Below are 18,856 nucleotides of genomic sequence, written 5' to 3'. Positions count from 1 at the left end.
TAATCGAACCACAAATGCCGACGCTCCAGATACTCAAGCTAGTCTAAAGAAGGACAGTTATTCTTGCTTCTTTAATCAGAACAACAGTTTTCAGCTGTGCTAACATAATTGCCAAAAGGGTTTTCTTAATTGATCGAATTAAGCTTTAAAAATTGATAAACTTAGATTAGCTAACACAAGTGATGCCAACCACAGGAGTAGATGGATGCTTGATAATTGGGCCTCTGTAGATATTCCATTTAAAATTCAGCTGTTTCCAGATTACAATAGTAATTTACACATTAACACTGTCTACACTGTTATTTCTGATCAATTTGATGTTATTTTAATGCCGACAGAAATGTGCTTTATCTTTCAAAACAGGACATTTCTAAGTGATCCCAAACTGTTTGAACGGTATATATATGATATATGTATATATCATAACATTATACATTGATGATATATATATATATATTATATATATTATATACAGTCATTTTATCAGCAACTCATCACTCCTGTGTTCCAAACTGGCACGTTCTGTTAGCTATCAAGTTTATTCATTTTAAAAAAATGGATCATTTTAGAAAACCCTTTTGCAATTATTTTAGGCAGAAGTCCAGGTAATTCGCAAAGGGTTCAATAACTTTTTCTTGCCACTGTTATATATATATATATATATTTAAATATATATATATTATATATTATATTACTATATATATATAAATATATATATATATATATATTATATACACTGCCACTGTGCAAGAAAGTATGTGAACCTTTGGAAATAATACCTGGACTCCTGCATAAATTGGCCAATAAAATTTTGATCGTGGATCTTCATCTTAAGTCACAACAATGGACAAACCACAGGTTCTGCTTAAACTAAATAAAACACACAAACAATTAGACGTTTTCATTGTCTTTATTGAACAACACCGTGTAAACATCGACAGTGCAGGGTGGGAAAGTAGTGAACCCTTTGGTTTAATAACTGGTTGACCCTACTTTGGCCAGCAATAACCTCAACCAAACGTTTTCTGTAGTTGCGGTCAGACATATAGCACAACGGCCAGGAGAATTTTGGACCCATTCCTTCTTTACCAAAACTGTTTTCAGTTTCGCATATATTATTGATTGTCTGGTGTGAACCGCTTTCTTTGAGGTCATGTCCACGAGCATCTCAATCGGCGTTGATGTCAGGACTCTTTTTGACTGGGCCACTCCAGAGGTGTATTTTCTTCTGTTGAAGCCATTCTGTTGTTGATTACTTTTTTGTTTTTGGGGCTTGTCCGTTCACACCAACTTCTGTTGAGCTGGGTCTATGGCGGACAGATAGCCTTATTCTCCTGCAATTGTCTTGATAAATGGAATAACCCCCCGAGCAAGCTCTTCCATGTCCGATGCAGCCAAAGCAGTCCAAACTATGATGCTCCCTCACCCATACACAGTTGGGATGAGGTTTTTTCTGATGTTGGTGCTGCTGCTGCCTTTTTCTCCACATATGAGTGTTGTGTGTTCCTTCCAAACAACTCTACTTGTAGTGTCATCTGTCCACAGAATAATTTGCCGAAGCGCCTGTGGATACATCCAGATGCTCTTTTTTTACGAACTTCAGAGGTGAAGCAATGTTTTTTTGATCAGCAGTGGCTTCTTCCGTGGTGTCCCTCCCTATGGAACACCATTCTTGGTTTAGTATTTTTACGTATCATAGGACTCGTCAACAGAGATTTAGCATTTCCAGAGATTTCCTTAAGTCTTTAGCTGACACTCTCAAGATTGTTCTTACCTCATTGAGCTATTCTGCGCTGGTCTCTTGCAGTCATCTTTTGCAAGTACGGCCACTCATAGGGAGAGTAGCAACAGTGCCTGAACTTTTCTCCATTTATAGACAATTTGGTCTTAACCATGGACTGATGAACATCAAGGCTTTTAGAATACTTTTGTAACACTTTCCAAAGCTTATGCAAGTGAACAATTCTTAAATCTTGGGTCTTCTGAGATTCCCTTTTGTTTGAGGCATGGTTCACTCAGGCATGCTTCTTGTGCAATTAGCACACTCTATTTGTGAGTGTTTTATTACTTGGCGCACAGGGGCAGCTCTAACCAACATTCTCCAATTCTCGCTCAATGGATTTGTACTCCAGGTAGCTGACTCCTTGACTCCAATTACGCTTTGGAGAAGCATTAGTTCTAGGTCTCACATACTTTTCCCATCTACTGTGAATGTTTAAATGTAAATAATTAATTTGTGGTATTATTTTCAGACAGACTGTGTTAGTCTGTTTGTATGTTGACTTAGAGTGAAGATTATGAATATCTAATTGTCATGACCAATTGTATGCCCAAGAAATCCAGATAATTCCAAAGGCGTTCACAAACCTTTTTCTTTGCCATATAATAATATGTTAATATATACTATTATCATATGTATTATTAGACCGTGGGAATAAAGCACGCAAGCGATGATAGAAAAGAACAAAGAGGAACAATAAATGTTTGAAACCGATAGTTTTCTGGTGAGAATACACAGCTGCATGTGAGCTCTCAATCATCATCACATTTTATTTATGAAGCCCAATTTTACATCAGCCGAATGTCACAATGTGCTATACAGGAAACCCAGTTACCTAAGAAACCCCAAACAGCAAAGCAATGTAGATTGTAGAAGCAGGTGCTAGGAATAAAACTCTGCTTAGCAAGGACAAGGAAAAAGGTGGAAGAACTAGAAAAGGAAACCAGGCACTTGAGGGTGGCATTCCTCTTCTCGCGTGTGGGTGGGATTTAAACAGTACCATGGCCGGAAGATTGTTCAAACGTTCATCAGATGACAAGCAGGTGTCAGCAGGCTACAAGGTAGCACGTCCGCGTGAACAGGTCAGGTTTCCCATAGCCACAGGCAAGAACATGTTGAAACTGAAGCTAGCAGAGCACGGAACTAGGTGGACTGGGGACAGCAAGGAGTCATTCAAGCCAGGCATGGTCCTAGGGCTCAGGTCCAAGAGAACGAGATTGAGAGAGAAAAAAAGAGAGAAGATAAGATAGAAATTAGGGGAGCATACTTAAATTCACCGGCACCGGATTAAGACAGAGAGAATACTTTCCTGAATATAACAGACTGACCTTACCCCAACACTAAACTAATTGCATAAATTACTGCAGGGCTATGAGACAGGAGGGGTCGGGGAGACACTGGGCCCCGTCGGACTATACCCCAACAAGGGCCAACCAGGCAAGGAATAATAACCCCACCCACTTTGCCAAAGCAACAGCCCCACACCAACTAGAGGGAATATCTTCAACACTAACTACTCACCCTGATCTCTCTCTTACATCTCTCTTTTATCCTCCTCCTTCCGTATATCGAGTGTAAGCTAGCGTGGAGAGTCCGGAGTATCCGAAGTTATCAAAGGAGCAATTGCTTAGCGGGGGGGGTGTTGGTTAATGTATTTTTCTATCTTGGTGTTGGTGTGAGTGTGGGGTGGACGTCGGGTGAATTGAAGTTGGGCTGGGAGAAGGATAGTTTGGCTGGGGTAGAGGAGGAATGTCGTCAAATCATGAGCATGTTTGGAGGGGTAGAGGTTAGTTTTGGGCGGTAGAGGCATAGGTTTTGTGGGGCATGGTGGGAGCATATTTGGCTGAGGTAGAAAAGGAGGGTAGATAGTTTGGGCTGGGTAGAGGGATAGTTTGGGCTGGGTAGAGGGATAGTTTGGGCTGGGTAGAGGGATAGTTTGGGCTGGGTAGAGGGATAGTTTGTGCTGGGTAATGGTGTGGGGGCTAGCATACTGTAGCTTTAGCTGTTTGAGAGACACATGTTGTAATGGCTGCCATCACTCTTTCCAGCACGATGTTTCCCAGAGCTCTCTGAAGGCAGCCCTGGATGGGGTGGTGCAGGAGTGTGTGAGCTTCGTGGGAGTGGACATCAACATCTGCTCAGAGACCCTGATGAGGTAGGGCCGAATAATTTCCCTCAGCAGTCACAATATGGCCTTCACACACACGTGCTGACCGCCAGCGCACTGTTTAGTCTAATGCCCCACTCTGTCTCCCACTCTGGCCCGACTGGGACGGGCAGGCCTGACAGGGAATAATTTACATTTTACATTTTCATTTTGCAGACGCTCTTATCCAGAGCGACTTACAGGAGCAATTATGGTCGGCAGATTCTTCAKATAGTCTGCTCGGGATTCGCACCAGCGACCTTTCGGTTACTGGCCCAATGCACCTAACCGCTACGCTACCTGCCGCCCAGTGCTTGGCTGACAGGCAGACTCACACTCCCAAAACACATTCACACACACACACAGTCACTCCCTCGCCCCCCTTGTCTGCCTCTGTAAAGGCTTGGAGAGAGTTACAGCATGTTTGTTTTACTCGGCGCTTGGCCTTAACCAACAAAACAACAAACTAGTGTTCAAGGTGTCATTACTACATTCCAAAATCTCCTAGTGACCCCCTTCTCTTTCTTTATACACACACAGCACACCATTACACCTTTTTCTAAGGGAAAGTCTTTTATGAGATGAAGGTGCAGGGCCAGGCAGTAGGCAGTGATCAGGTCATCTGTTTACCTGGGTGTTAATGAGGTTTTTACAGGGGCCCCAGACAGGCCTGCCCAACGCTCCAGAGCCCCAGACACACTGGACGTGTTCAATATTACTAGCCCTTTATTTAGGAGGGATGACATACTGTATGTTTACACTAGGCCTGTCTGTCTGTCGGGGAGGACTGCCAGTGCACTAGCAAACTGGAGGTCACCAGAGCAAAGCCTGTAGTCTGGAGAATGGAAAAGGTCACACACACACAGAACATGTATGTCTTAGGGAAACCCGGAGAGATTTATTCCTAAACATTGCTGTGATTTCCAAGAAAAATAGGGTGTGGTTTTCCAGGTCACATGCTCCAATAGGTGAGCAAATGGCCGAGCGAAGGTAACAACAACAACAACAGTCTCTTGATGATGTTCCCTGCTAGTAATACTATGCTGCCCTTCCTCCTCGTCCTTAATGGAGAGATGTGTAATTACCAACTATGGTGTTACTGTTGTTCTGTGGTTTTTACTGCAGTAACCCATGTGTGTCTGTGTGTCAGACACGTGGCAGGTCTGAATACAGGGCGTGCAAAGAGCATAGCAGAGTGGAGGGAGACGAACGGGCCCTTCATGAACAGAGATCAGCTGAGACTGGTGAAGGGCCTGGGCCCTAAGAGCTACCAGCAATGTGCCGGCTTCATCAGAATCAACCCTCAAAACCATCTCAACAACCACAGGTACACACAACCCACCAACCACAGGTACAGCAGCATCAGACCTGCCAACCCGCACGCATTTTGCATACCACGCTCGCAATTTGAGGTCAAAGTATGCTGGTATTAAAAACGACCCTAAAATATGCAACAATAGGCTTCTAGTTGGCACTTTGCGTTTTTTGACTCAACCGTCTGAAGTTGGAGCTGAGCCAATCAGAGGACTTTGGCGAGGACCTCAAATCTTTAGCTCTCCGCTCCAGCCCGCCCACGTAGTATTTCCTCCCTCCACTTCCCTCGAGCTGGATGGCAGTTCACCACTTTGTCCGGAGACACCACTAATGTGTGAGGAAAATGGAGAACTGTTTGCCAAATACATTTTCCAAAATAGTATATTATAGTCAAGCACATAACCACTATTATTTCGTAGTTAGCTCCTTAGTTTAGGCATCATTATGACAAAGGTAGTTAGCTACAGCCAGTCAACTAAGCCAACGGTAGTAGGCGAGAGCGCGTTGACGAGCAAGGAAACGTGTGGTGTTGCGGTAGTTAAGTGCCTGTCACTGCGTGGATGGAAACAGACATGGCAGAGGGCTGTTCCGCTAATACCCTCCTTCACAGAAATGTATATTGGACTGTTAAAGATTAGTAGGACTGTGATAATTAATCAGTTGTTGATCTGTCCTCTTGATATTGCTGTATGTCAACAGTAGGCAGCTAATGATGTCATAATAGTTAGTCCACCAATGACATGGTATGTTGAAAGAATGGTAGCCTAGTAGTCAGACCTAACTTGTTCTGTCCATATATAAAAAATTACATTTGATTTGTAGAGCGCTTTTGATTTACAGACAGAAATCACAAAGCTRTTATTAACAATATGAGCAACTATTGAAATATACACTAGCTAGTTCACAGGTTCACTGATTGACCCACTCAAGGGAAAAAGTGTATTAGTTACACCATGGACATAGACTGAGAGCTGAGAGCTGACTGAAATGATTTATATTTTTATTATGAGGATATTTCAATTCATGACTTTGAATTTACTAAATTGAAAATAGAATTGCACCCAAACTTGTTTGAGATGCTCTCCCGTCCTCTACTCAGTGAGTGTGGTGTTGTGTTGGTAGTGATGCAACAGGGGGTAACTCAGCCCAAGCAGCCCAGGAGAAGCCTGCAGCCAAGGGGAAGGGAAAGACCAAAGCCTCAGCTGCTGTATCTACCCTGCCCAACCCTCTGGACCAGACCTGCATCCACCCAGAGTCCTACGCTGTGGCCAGGAGGTGAGAACTACTTACAACCACCACCCGCCACCCCAAAGCATGTTCCAACTAACATGAGCTTCAATTTTACCCCAGCTTGTAGGCTACTTCTGGGGGCATTGGGGGATGGTTGCTTACAGTTTTTTTGGTTTTGGTTTGGCCAGACATGGGAGCCAAACGTGTGTGTTTCCGTGTGTGTGTGTTTCCGTGTGTGTGTGTGTTTCCGTGTGTGTGTGTGTGTTTCCGTGTGTGTTTCCGTCTGTTTACTGCTTGTAGTCGTGTGTGAGGGGGATCTTGGTAGCATCTGGCCCTGTGGCGCTGTGCTGTGTGAGAAGTGATTGTTAGCGCTGCTGGTGCTGATATCAAAAGCACATTGAGCATCTGCCCTGGGCTTTGCAGCTCTGTAGCTCTGTGGCTGGGTGGCTGTCTATCTGAATGGGGCTGGACCCTCCAGCTGCAGTCACTCAAATCTGTTTAGACTACATCAACCTGACACTTAGCATTGGCTCTTAGCATGTTGATGTGCCTTTCACTGCTAGCGTGAATGTATTTTTACATGTGGAAAAGAGAAAGAACTTCATCAGACAGGACTCATTTTGCTCCAAAAGTGGTGTACAGATAGGGTTGTCTCTCTGCCTCAGTGATCTATCATTAAAGGGGCCCATAGGGGTTAGAGGTTTAACAAAACCACTTACAACTAGGAGAGGGCAAATAATCACCCTGTCATATTCTCACAACCACCCCTCTTCCCTGCTTTACTCCCTTTCTTTCTCTCTCATTCCCCCTCTCATACACCTTTCCCCCCTCTGTTTGTTTTATTTCTCTCTGTAGAGCCTCATTTCCTACAAAATTAGACAGAAGAGCCTCACTCTATCTATTATCACAATTCTATATTGTTACCAAACGCTGCTGGTCCTAATGGAGGAGGTTCTCTTAATGCTGCTGGTCCTTATGGAAGGAGGTTCTCTAATGCTGCTGGTCCTTATGGAGGAGTGTCCTCTTAATGCTGCTGGTCCTGCGTGGAGGAGGTCCTCTTAATGCTGCTGGTCTAATGGAGGAGGTTCTCTTAATGCTGCTGGGTCTCTGTGGAGGAGGTCCTCTTAATTGCTGCTGGTCCTAATGGAGGAGGTCCTCTTAATTTCTGCTGGTCCTAAGGTGGAGGAGGGTCCTTCTTAATGCTGCTGGTCCCTAATGAGGAGGTTTCTCTTAATGCTGCTTGGGCCTGATGGAGGAGGTCCTCTTAATGCTGCTGGTCTAAGGAGGAGGATCTCGTAATGCTGCTGGGTCCTAATGGAGGAGGTCTTTAATGCTGCTGGGTCCTAATGGAAGGAGATTCTCGTAATGCTGCTGGGTCCTAATGGAGGAGGTTCTCTTAATGCTTGCTGTTCCTAATGGCAGGAGGTTCTCTTAATTGTGCTGGTCCTAATGGAGGAGGTTCTCTAATGCTGGCTGTCCTTAATGGAGGAGGTCTCTCTTAATGTCTGCTGGTCCTAATGGAGGAGGTTCTCTTAATGGCTGCTGGTCCTAATGGAGGAGGTCTCTTAATTCTGCTGGTCCTAATGGAGGAGGTCCTCTTAATGCTAGCTGTCCTAATGGAGGAGGTCCTCTTAATTCTGCTGGTCCTATGGAGGAGGTCCTCTTAATTCTGCTGGTCCTAATGGAGGATTCTCTAATGCTGCTGGTCCTAATGGAGGAGGTTCCTTAATGCTGCTGGTCCTAATGGAGGAGGTCCTCTTAATGCTGCTGGTCCTAATGGGAGGAGGTTCTCTTAATGCTGCTGGTCCTAATGGAGGAGGTTCTCTTAATGCTGCTGGTCCTAATGGAGGAGGTCTCTTAATTGCTGCTGGTCCTAATGGAGGAGGTCTCTTAAATGCTGCTGGTCCTATGGAGGAGGTCTCTTAATGCTGCTGTCCTAATGAGGAGGTCCTCTTAATGCTGCTGGTCCTAATGGAGGAGGTCCTCTTAATGCTGCTGGTCCTAATGGAGGAGGTCCTCTTAATGCTGCTGGGTCCTAATGGAGGAGGTCCTCTTAATCTGCTGGTCCTAATGGAGGAGGTCTCTTAATGCTGCTGGTCCTAATGGAGGAGGTTCTCTTAATGCTGCTGGTCCTAATGGAGGAGGTTCTCTTAATGCTGCTGTCCTAATGGAGGAGGTCCTCTTAATGTCTGCTGGTCCAATGGAGGAGTTCCTCAGTAATGCTGCTGCGTCCTAATGAGGAGGTCCTCTTAATGCTGCTGGTCCTAATGGAGGAGGTTCTCTTAATGCTGCTGGTCCTAATGGAGGAGGTCCTCTTAATTCTGCTGGTCCTAATGGAGGAGGTCCTCTTAATGCTGCTGGTCCTAATGCTGCTGGTCTCTTATTGCCAATTGTCATTATACAGACAGAATGGGTTGACTAGACCATGCGTGACCACTAGCTCTCTCGCTCTCGCTCGCCAGCGATGTCTCTCTCTTCCCAGAAAAATCTGTGCAGCTGTTCAGTACTGGAAGAATTTAAGTCATGATTTTGTAAATTAGGGAATTTGGGTTATTCCTAATATTGTGTGGCGCACTATGTGGGTTAGCCAGCCCTAGAGCCCTGGTTGTGTCCAGAGCTGGAGGAATGGCTTGAGACTAATGAAGCGAACACGGCGTCTGTCTGAACGATGGCTTTATAATGACACTGACAAGCATGAGAGATTCCCAACAATCTGTAACCCATTTGGACACAGCTCACAGACACATCCCTCTTTTCCTCTCTGGCACCCTCCCCTCTCTTCCCCGATCTCTCCCTCTACCCCTCTCTCACACACACGTACTGGCAGTACAATTCAGAGGCCAGATAAGCAAATACTTGGAACCTCCTTTTAACAGTTCCTCATTGTTTGATGTTAGTGAAATCTTATCTGCTCAGCCGTTACTGTAAATGAAAACAGGTTTTAAGGTAAATCTCCCAGTGACTTTGAGCGTTATATTAAAAAGCTACGCTGTTCCTCCCTTTAACACATATCACAGATCCTGGTACAGTGTATGGGGGAGGACAGAGTCTTAAATCAATCCCACATTTGATCCTAGCGGGCGTGTGGCAGCCTTTATTGGGTTTTGGGGGCTGATACTGTTGCATTACAGCTGATGTGTGAGGCGTGGGCCAGCAGGCAGTAATGGAGGATCCTGTTGCTCTAATGTGATGAACCTGATACCCTCAGCCACACCGCTGGGAACGACTAATACACACACACACACACACACACACACACAGAGAGAGATATAACCAAACTCACACACAGTCATCCATCCACAATGGCCTGCTGTCTGCATTGAATAGTGTGGATGCATAGAACTGGATTTTAGAGTAGACTATTTGCAGTACATAGTGTACTTTAGAGTTGCAATGAACATAATGAGACAATTACGGGGAATCATCTACCCCAGTAAAAGTAATGCGTGTAGTGTCAGTCATAGATGTTTAGTGTCAGATCTTCAGTCCACAAATCAAATCAAAGTTTATTTGTTACGTGCACAGGATACAGGGTGTAAACGGCACAATGTAATGCTTACTTGCAGGCTCTCCTTAACAGTGCAGTACACTGTATCAATTGGGGCAGCAGGTAGCCTAGCAGTTAAGAGTGTTGGACCATTAACTGAAAGATTGCTGGTTTGAATCCCCGAGCCAACTAGGTGAAAAATCTTGCGATATGCCCTTGAGAAAGGCACTTAACCCTAATCGCTCCTGTTAGTCGCTCCGAATAAGKGCGTCTGCTAAATGACTAAAATATAAATATTATCAAAAATATTCACCTACTGTACAGTATGCGGTACAGAAGTGATGATTGAGAGCCCACTTGGCTGGCTGTGTAATAGACTGGGTCAACTCTCTTAACTCCTTCGAGGTGGATCTGGACAGGCTCTATGCTGAGGCCCACCCAGCCTCTCTCTGTGTGTAGCCTTGGGCCTCGTCCAGCGCTCTGGCCCGTCACCCCTGGTTCTCATTACCGACACCCAGAGGCGAGAGGAGACGGTGGAAGAGGGTACTTCACTGGCCCTCGTCAGCACTCTGGCCCGTCACCCTGGCTTTCTCATTACCAACCACCCCAGAGGGAGAGGAGCGGTGGACAGAGGGTACTCACTGGGCCTCGTCCAGCACTCTGGCCCGTCCCACCCTGCGGTTCTCACAGTACCACACAACCAGAGGGAGAAGGAGAGTGGATGAGGGTACTCACGGGCCTCTGTCCGAAGCGCTCCTGGCCGTTACCCCTGGTTCTCCAGTACCACCCAGACAGGAGAGGCGGGTGGAGAGGGTACTCACTGGCCTCGTCCAGCGCTCTGGCCCGTCACCCCTGGTTCTCATTACACCACCCAGAGGGAGAGGAGAGGTGGAGAGGGTACTCACTGGGCCTCGTCCAGCGCTCTGGCCCGTCACCCCTGGTTCTCAGTACACCACCCAGAGGGAGAGGAGAGGTGGAGAGGGTACTCACTGGGCCTCGTCCAGCGCTCTGGCCCGTCACCCCTGGTTCTCAGTACCCACCACCCAGAGGGAGAAGGAGAGGTGGGAGGGTACTCACTGGGCCTCGTCCAGCACTCTGGCCCGTCACCCCTGGTTCTCAGTACCACCACCCAGAGGGAGAGGGAGAGGTGAGAGGGTACTCACTGGGCCTCGTCCAGCGTCTGGCCCGTCACCCCTGGTTCTCATTACCACCACCCAGAGGGAAGGAGAGGTGGAGAGGGTACTCACTGGGCCTCGTCCAGCACTCCCTGGCCCGTCACCCCTGGTTCTCATTACCACCAACCCAGAGGGAGAGGAGAGGTGGGTACTCACTGGGCCTCGTCCAGCCTCTGGCCCGTCACCCCTGGTTCTCATTACCACCACCACAGAGGGGGAGGAGAGGGGAGAGGGTACTCACTGGCCTCGTCCAGCCTCTGGCCCGTCACCCCTGGTTCTCATTACCACCCCAGAGGGAGAGGAGAGGTGGAGAGGGTACTCACTGGGCCTCGTCCAGCCTCTGGCCCGTCACCCCTGGTTCTCAGTACCACCACCCAGAGGGAGAGGAGAGGTGGAGAGGGTACTCACTGGGCCTCGTCCAGCACTCTGGCCCGTCACCCCTGGTTCTCATTACCACCACCCAGAGGGAGAGGAGAGGGGAGAGGGTACTCACTGGGCCTCGTCCAGCGCTCTGGCCCGTCACCCCTGGTTCTCAGTACACCACCAGAGGGAGAGGAGAGGTGGAGAGGGTACTCACTGGGCCTCGTCCAGCACTCTGGCCGTCACCCCTGGTTCTCAGTACCACCACCACAGAGGGAGAGGAGAGGTGGAGAGGGTACTCACTGGCCTCGTCCAGCACTCTGGCCCGTCACCCCTGGTTCTCAGTACCACCACCCAGAGGGGAGGAGAGGTGGAGAGGGTACTCACTGGGCCTCGTCCAGCACTCTGGCCCGTCACCCCTGGTTCTCAGTACCACCACCCAGAGGGAGAGGAGAGGTGGAGAGGGTACTCACTGGGCCTCGTCGCGCTCTGGCCCGTCACCCCTGGTTCTCATACCACCACCCAGAGGGAGAGGAGAGGTGGAGGAGGGTACTCACTGGGCCTCGTCCAGGCTCTGGCCCGTCACCCCCTGGTTCTCATTACCACCACCCAGAGGAGAGGAGAGGTGGAGAGGGTACTCACTGGGCCTCGTCCAGCACTCTGGCCCGTCACCCCTGGTTCTCAGTACCACACCCAGAGGGAGAGAGAGGTGGAGAGGGTCTCACTGGCCTCGTCCACGCTCTGGCCCGTCACCCCTGGTTCTCAGTAACCACCACCCGAGGGGGAGGAGAGGTGGAGGGGTACTCCACTGGGCCTCGTCCAGCCTCTGGCCCGTCACCCCTGGTTCTCAGTACCCACCACCCAGAGGGAGAGGAGAGGTGGAGAGGGTACTCACTGGGCCTCGTCCAGCCTCTGGCCCGTCACCCCTGGTTCTCATTACACCACCCAGAGGGAGAGGAGAGGTGGAGAGGGTACTCACTGGGCCTCGTCCAGCGCTCTGGCCCGTCACCCCTGGTTCTCATTACCACACCCAGAGGGAGAGGAGAGGTGGAGAGGGTACTCACTGGGCCTCGTCCAGCCTCTGGCCCGTCACCCCTGGTTCTCATTACCACCACCCAGAGGGGAGGAGAGGTGGAGAGGGTACTCACTGGGCCTCGTCCAGCGCTCTGGCCCGTCACCCCTGGTTCTCATTACCACCACCCAGAGGGAGGAGGAGAGGAAGGGTACTCACTGGGCCTCGTCCAGCGCTCTGCCCGTCACCCCTGGTTCTCATTACCACCACCCAGAGGGAGAGGAGAGGTGGAGAGGGTACTCACTGGGCTTCGTCCAGCGCTCTGGCCCGTCACCCCTGGTTCTCATTACCACCACCCAGAGGGGAGGAGAGGTGGAGAGGGTACTCACTGGGCCTCGTCCAGGCTCTGGCCCGTCACCCCTGGTTCTCATTACCACCACCCAGAGGGAGGAGAGGTGGAGAGGGTACTCACTGGGCCTCGTCCAGCGCTCTGGCCCGTCACCCCTGTGTTCTCATTACACCACCCAGAGGGAGAGGAGAGGTGAGAGGGTACTCACTGGGCCTCGTCCAGCGCTCTGGCCCGTCACCCCTGGTTCTCATACTCCACCACCCAGAGGGAGAGGGAGAGGTGAGAGGGTACTCACTGGGCCTCGTCCAGCGCTCTGGCCCGTCACCCCTGGTTCTCATTACCACCACCCAGAGGGAGAGGAGAGGTGAGAGGGTACTCACTGGGCCTCGTCCAGCGCTCTGGCCCGTCACCCCTGGTTCTCATACTACCACACCCAGAGGGAGAGAGAGGTGGAGAGGGTACTCACTGGGCCTCGTCCAGCGCTCTGGCCCGTCACCCCTGGTTCTCATTACCACCACCCAGAGGGGGAGGAGAGGTGGAGAGGGTACTCACTGGGCCTCGTCCAAGCGCTCTGGCCCGTCACCCCTGGTTCTCAGTACCACCACCCAGAGGGAGAGGAGAGGGTACTCACTGGGCCTCGTCCAGCACTCTGGCCCGTCACCCCTGGTTCTCAGTACCACCACCCAGAGGGAGAGAGAGGTGGAGAGGGTACTCACTGGGCCTCGTCCAGCGCTCTGGCCCGTCACCCCTGGTTCTCATACCACCACCCAGAGGGAGAGGAGAGGGAGAGGGTACTCACTGGGCCTCGTCCAGCACTCTGGCCCGTCACCCCTGGTTCTCATTACCACCACCACCAGAGGAGGAGGGAGAGGTGGAGAGGGGTCTCACTGGGCCTCGTCCAGCGCTCTGGCCCGTCACCCCTGGTTCTCATTACCACCACCCAGAGGGAGAGGAAGGAGAGGGTACTCACTGGGCCTCGTCCAGCGCTCTGGCCCGTCACCCCTGGTTCTCATTACACCACCCAGAGGAGAGGAGAGGTGGAGAGGGTACTCACTGGGCCTCGTCCAGCGCTCTGGCCCGTCACCCTCTGGTTCTCAGTACCACCACCCAGAGGGAGAGGAGAGGTGGAGAGGGTACTCACTGGTCCTCGTCCAGCAGCTCTGGCCCGTCACCCTGGTTCTCATTACCACCACCCAGAGGGAGAGGAGAGGAGGGTACTCACTGGGCCTCGTCCAGCACTCTGGCCCGTCACCCCTGGTTCTCAGTACCACCACCCAGGGGGAGAGGAGAGGTGGAGAGGGTACTCACTGGGCCTCGTCCAGCAGCTCTGGCCGTCACCCCTGGTTCTCAGTACCACCACCCAGAGGAGGAGGAGAGGTGGAGAGGGTACTCACTGGGCCTCGTCCAGCACTCTGGCCCGTCACCCTGGTTCTCAGTACCACCACCCAGAGGGGGAGGAGAGGTGAGAGGGTACTCACTGGGCCTCGTCCAGCACTCTGGCCCGTCACCCCTGGTTCTCATTACACCACCCAGAGGGAGAGGAGAGGTGGAGAGGGTACTCACTGGGCCTCGTCCAGCGCTCTGGCCCGTCACCCCTGGTTCTCATTACCCACCACCCAGAGGGGAGGAGAGGTGGAGAGGCGTACTCACTGGGCCTCGTCCAGCACTCTGGCCCGTCACCCCTGGTTCTCATTACCCACCCCACAGAGGGAGAGGAGGGTGGAGAGGTACTCACTGGCCTCGTCCAGCGCTCTGGCCCGTCACCCCTGGTTCTCAGTACCACCACCCAGAGGGAGAGGAGAGGTGGAGAGGGTACTCACTGGGCCTCGTCCAGCGCTCTGGCCCGTCACCCCTGGTTCTCAGTACCACACCCAGAGGGGAGGAGAGGTGAGAGGGTACTCACTGGGCCTCGTCCAGCGCTCTGGCCCGTCACCCCTGGTTCCTCAGTACCACCACCACAGAGGGAGAGGAGAGGTGGAGAGGGTACTCACTGGGCCTCGTCCAGCACTCTGGCCCGTCACCCCTGGTTCTCAGTACCACCACCCAGAGGGAGAGGAGAGGTGAGAGGGTACTCACTGGGCTCGTCCAGCACTCTGGCCCGTCACCCCTGGTTTCTCAGTACCACCACCCAGAGGGAGAGGAGAGGTGGAGAGGGCGTACTCACTGGGCCTCGTCCAGCGCTCTGGCCCGTCACCCCTGGTTCTCAGTACCACCACCCAGAGCGGGGAGGGAGGTGGAGGGGTACTCACTGGGCCTCGTCCAGCGCTCTGGCCCGTCACCCCTGGTTCTCATTACCACCACCCAGAGGAGAGGAGAGGTGGAGAGGGTACTCACTGGGCCTCGTCCAGCACTCTGGCCCGTCACCCCTGGTTCTCAGTACCACCACCCAGAGGAGAGGAGAGGAGAGGGTACTCACTGGGCCTCGTCCAGCGCTCTGGCCCGTCACCCCTGGTTCTCAGTACCACCACCCAGAGGGAGGAGAGGTGGAGGGTACTCACTGGGCCTCGTCCAGCGCTCTGGCCCGTCACCCCTGGTTCTCATTACCACCACCCAGAGGGAGAGGAGAGGTGGAGAGGGTACTCACTGGGCCTCGTCCAGCACTCTGGCCCGTCACCCCTGGTTCTCATTACCACCACCCAGAGGGAGAGGAGAGGTGGAGAGGGTACTCACTGGGCCTCGTCCAGCGCTCTGGCCCGTCACCCCTGGTTCTCATACCACCACCCAGAGGGGAGGGAAGGAGAGGGTACTCACTGGGCCTCGTCCAGCGCTCTGGCCCGTCACCCCTGGTTCTCATTACCACCACCCAGAGGGAGAGGAGAGGTGGAGAGGGTACTCACTGGGCCTCGTCCAGCGCTCTGGCCCGTCACCCCTGGTTCTCATTACCACCACCCAGAGGGGGTGGAAGGTGGAGAGGGTACTCACTGGGCCTCAAGCGAGAAGCAGAGAGGCAGAGGCCCATGGCTGGGCTCCCTCCCTGGTACCCCTTAAACACAAACACACCAGGCTGAACCTGAGCCCTCGAGACCCCCCCGCCCAAACCAAAGACGCCACCCTACCGCCCACCCGCCACAACCACCACCAGGGCCTGCGCTGTGCCTGTTCATAAATCAACCCGTGTTCCCCCTACCCCCCCTTCCAGGAGAGACACACTACCTCTTGTGGCTCTGATGACCAGCACAGAAATCAGGAGGAAGGGAGAGTGGGAGAGGGTGTTTCTGAAGAAAGGCTTCTTATTTTACTGTTTTTGTTTTGTCTGGTTTGTTGCCTGATCTAGATAGATGATAGCTGGGGGGCATTGGTTGAGTTCCATGATCGCCTTTAGTGTGTGTGTGTGTGTGTGTGTGTGTGTGTGTTTTTAGAATTTGTCTGTGTTCATGTCTATGATTTTGTGTGTGTAGATTTGTGGGGCCGTGTATGCTTTGGTTCAGTATGTTGTGCTTTACTTGACCATAGTGTGTATTGATCGGGCTACACAGAGCCCACATGCACACTCCGTGTTGTGTGGCTAGAGAGGTAAAGTGATCTGGAGTGATGTGAGCTGCCTGCCTGCCGCGTGACTCTAACTGAGCCAGGCTGGAAGTCATCAGCCGGCCAGGAGAGCCAACATGGAGACCCGGCAAGTCTGTTACTATGTGCTCCGTGTGTACTTTTCACTATTTTTCAGAACRTCATAATTCACTCAGGGGACTTTTCTCTTTTTCTTTTTTATGATTTACCTTGGTGAGCTGAGCGGGATGCTTACTGACTGACTGACTGACTGTAAACTCTGTATGTATTAGGGAGTGTTTCTCCTATGTGGTCATTCTATACCTGTGTCTGTCCTTCTCAGTGCCAGAGGATCCTAGCAGGTCTGTGGGTTAGTTCTTAAGGACACTGGAGGGCCTGGATAGATAGAGGCCACAGTTTAAGGGCACCATTCCTCTCAGTTTAGAGACAAGCTCGGGGCCAGAGGTCGAACGGCAAGGGGTGAGTGTGGCTGGGCAGAGACCCCCACAGCTGCACTGTACAGTTTGTACACAGCCTGTGTAGAGTTACATCTCCACAGCCAACTGCACTTGTCAACGAGACGTGTGTGTGCATGTCTGTGTATTAATAAGAGTAGGTTCTGTGTGTGTACATTATGAATGTGTCTTTCCAGCAGCAGTCGTCCTCTGGGGAAGCTACAGGAAGTGGGTGTGGCCTGAACCCACCTGCTCTGTCAGTCCCAGGGAGGACAGCTGCTGCTGAGTAGCTGGCGTCAGGATTCCACGACAACAGACGGACATCCATCACCGACGATAGCTGCCTAGTGGGTCCTCCTGCCCTCAGCTGTGGCCTGGATTCCTACTGCCCCCCCTCCACAACCCCCTATAGACCTTTCAGACCCCCTGCAATCCTACKGGCACCTCTGGCCAGTCTGACCCCATCCCTTGGGCCTACACTCCTAGGTTCTAGATACCACCTTCTTTCTAAGAGTGTACTGTCTGTTGGCTGTCTGCTCTGTACAAGTGCACACTTTGAGGGATTACAATTCAGATTCAGATCTAGATTCAGAGTTCTGGATTTGCACCTGTTAGTAATTTCTTGACACATATTTTAGTCATTCTGATTGTGTCTAGGATGGTTCCTATCATGTTATGTGATGGTCAGTTTGAATGGCTGCTCATTCATGGAGTGATGAGACATTATTCAGAAAGTGGGATGGGCCTCCATCATACTTGCTGGGGATTGGTGGAGGCCTACCCAGTCAGATGACTGGCAGCTGAGTGCTCCAGTCCAGGTTGAGCAGGGGCGGGCTCCCAGGTRACGGTGGCGATGGTGTTTACCAGCCTGCGTAGACAGAGGTGATTTATGGAGAGGTGAGGGGTGACGTCCCTGCAGTGTGCACTTATGAACAGAGAGAGCATGAGCTGGGACTCTGAAACCAGAGATTTAGGGCATAATTATTCTCACACCTCAATCCCACTCCCTCCCTCTCCTCCTCCCATTCACCCAGAGGCCTCTCAATTGGTCTGCCAGGGGGCCAGGCACACGTGCTGCGGCCCACCATGGAGCGCAGTTAAAAAGTCATTCATTAAGACTGCTTACCCCACCTGTGTGTGAACTGGCCTGCAGGGACAGAGAGCGAGCAGGAGAGAGGATGGATAGATGGAGATGGGTTAGGAGCAGGGGGGGGCTGCCTGTCTCCCTCCGTAACTACGGCTCCTCAGGCAGGCTGGCAGGCTTCTCACATCAGCAGGCAGGCAGGCTTCTCACATCAGCAGGCAGGCAGGCTTCTCACATCAGCAGGCAGGCAGGCTTCTTACATCAGCAGGCAGGCAGGCTTCTCACATCAGCAGGCAGGCAGGCTTCTCACATCAGCCAGGGCAGGCAGGCTTTATCCACATCAGCAGGCGGGCAGGCTTCTTACTCAGCAGGCAGGCAGGCTCTCACATCAGCAGGCGGCAGGCTTCTTACATCAGCAGGCAGCAGGCTTCTACATCAGAGGCAGGCAGGCTTCTACATCAGCAGGCAGGCAGGCTTCTCACATCAGCAGGCAGGCAGGCTTCTCACATCAGCAGGCAGGAGGCTTCTCACATCAGCAGGCAGGCAGGCTTCTCACATCAGCAGGCAGGCAGGCCTCTCACATCAGCAGGCAGGCAGGCTTCTCACATCAGCAGGCAAGCAGGCTTCTCACATCAGCAGGCAGGCAGGCTTCTCACATCAGCAGGCAGGCAGGCTTCTCACATCAGCAGGCTGGCAGGCTTTCTCACATCAGCAGGCAGGCAGGCTTCTACTACAGCAGGCAGGCAGGCTTCTCACATCAGCAGGCAGGCAGGCTTCTCACATCAAGCAGGCAGGCAGGTTCTCACATCAGCAGGCAGGCAGGCTTCTCACATCAGCAGGCAGGCAGCTTCTCACATCAGCAGGCAGGCAGGCTTCTCAACACAGCAGGCTGGCCACACCAGCAGGACAGGCAAGCTTCTTCACATCAGCAGGCAGGCAGGCTTCTCACACCAGCAGGCTGGCCACACCAGCAGGCAG

The 18,856-nt window shown here is 51.7% G+C and overlaps 1 protein-coding gene and 1 long non-coding RNA gene across 3 annotated transcripts in view; one reads left to right on the top strand and one right to left on the bottom strand.

The window, feature by feature from the left end:
• Positions 1 to 18,856, bottom strand: part of LOC111968047 (uncharacterized) — a 99,881-nt gene that overhangs the window by 30,441 nt on the left and 50,584 nt on the right. The window lies entirely within an intron of this gene.
• The window catches only part of srbd1 (S1 RNA binding domain 1), a 107,379-nt gene that overhangs the window by 85,360 nt on the left and 3,163 nt on the right, over positions 1 to 18,856 (top strand). For both annotated transcript variants that reach the window (XM_023993569.2, XM_023993570.2), the window contains exons 17-19: positions 3,829 to 3,935; positions 5,077 to 5,253; positions 6,363 to 6,515. In XM_023993569.2, the coding sequence (XP_023849337.1) occupies positions 3,829 to 3,935; positions 5,077 to 5,253; positions 6,363 to 6,515 (437 nt within the window). The remainder of the gene's footprint in view (positions 1 to 3,828; positions 3,936 to 5,076; positions 5,254 to 6,362; positions 6,516 to 18,856) is intronic.

Source organism: Salvelinus sp. IW2-2015, linkage group LG8 (assembly GCF_002910315.2).
Source record: "Salvelinus sp. IW2-2015 linkage group LG8, ASM291031v2, whole genome shotgun sequence".
Lineage (NCBI taxonomy): Eukaryota > Metazoa > Chordata > Actinopteri > Salmoniformes > Salmonidae > Salvelinus > Salvelinus sp. IW2-2015.
This window is presented reverse-complemented; position numbering and strand designations above follow the sequence as displayed.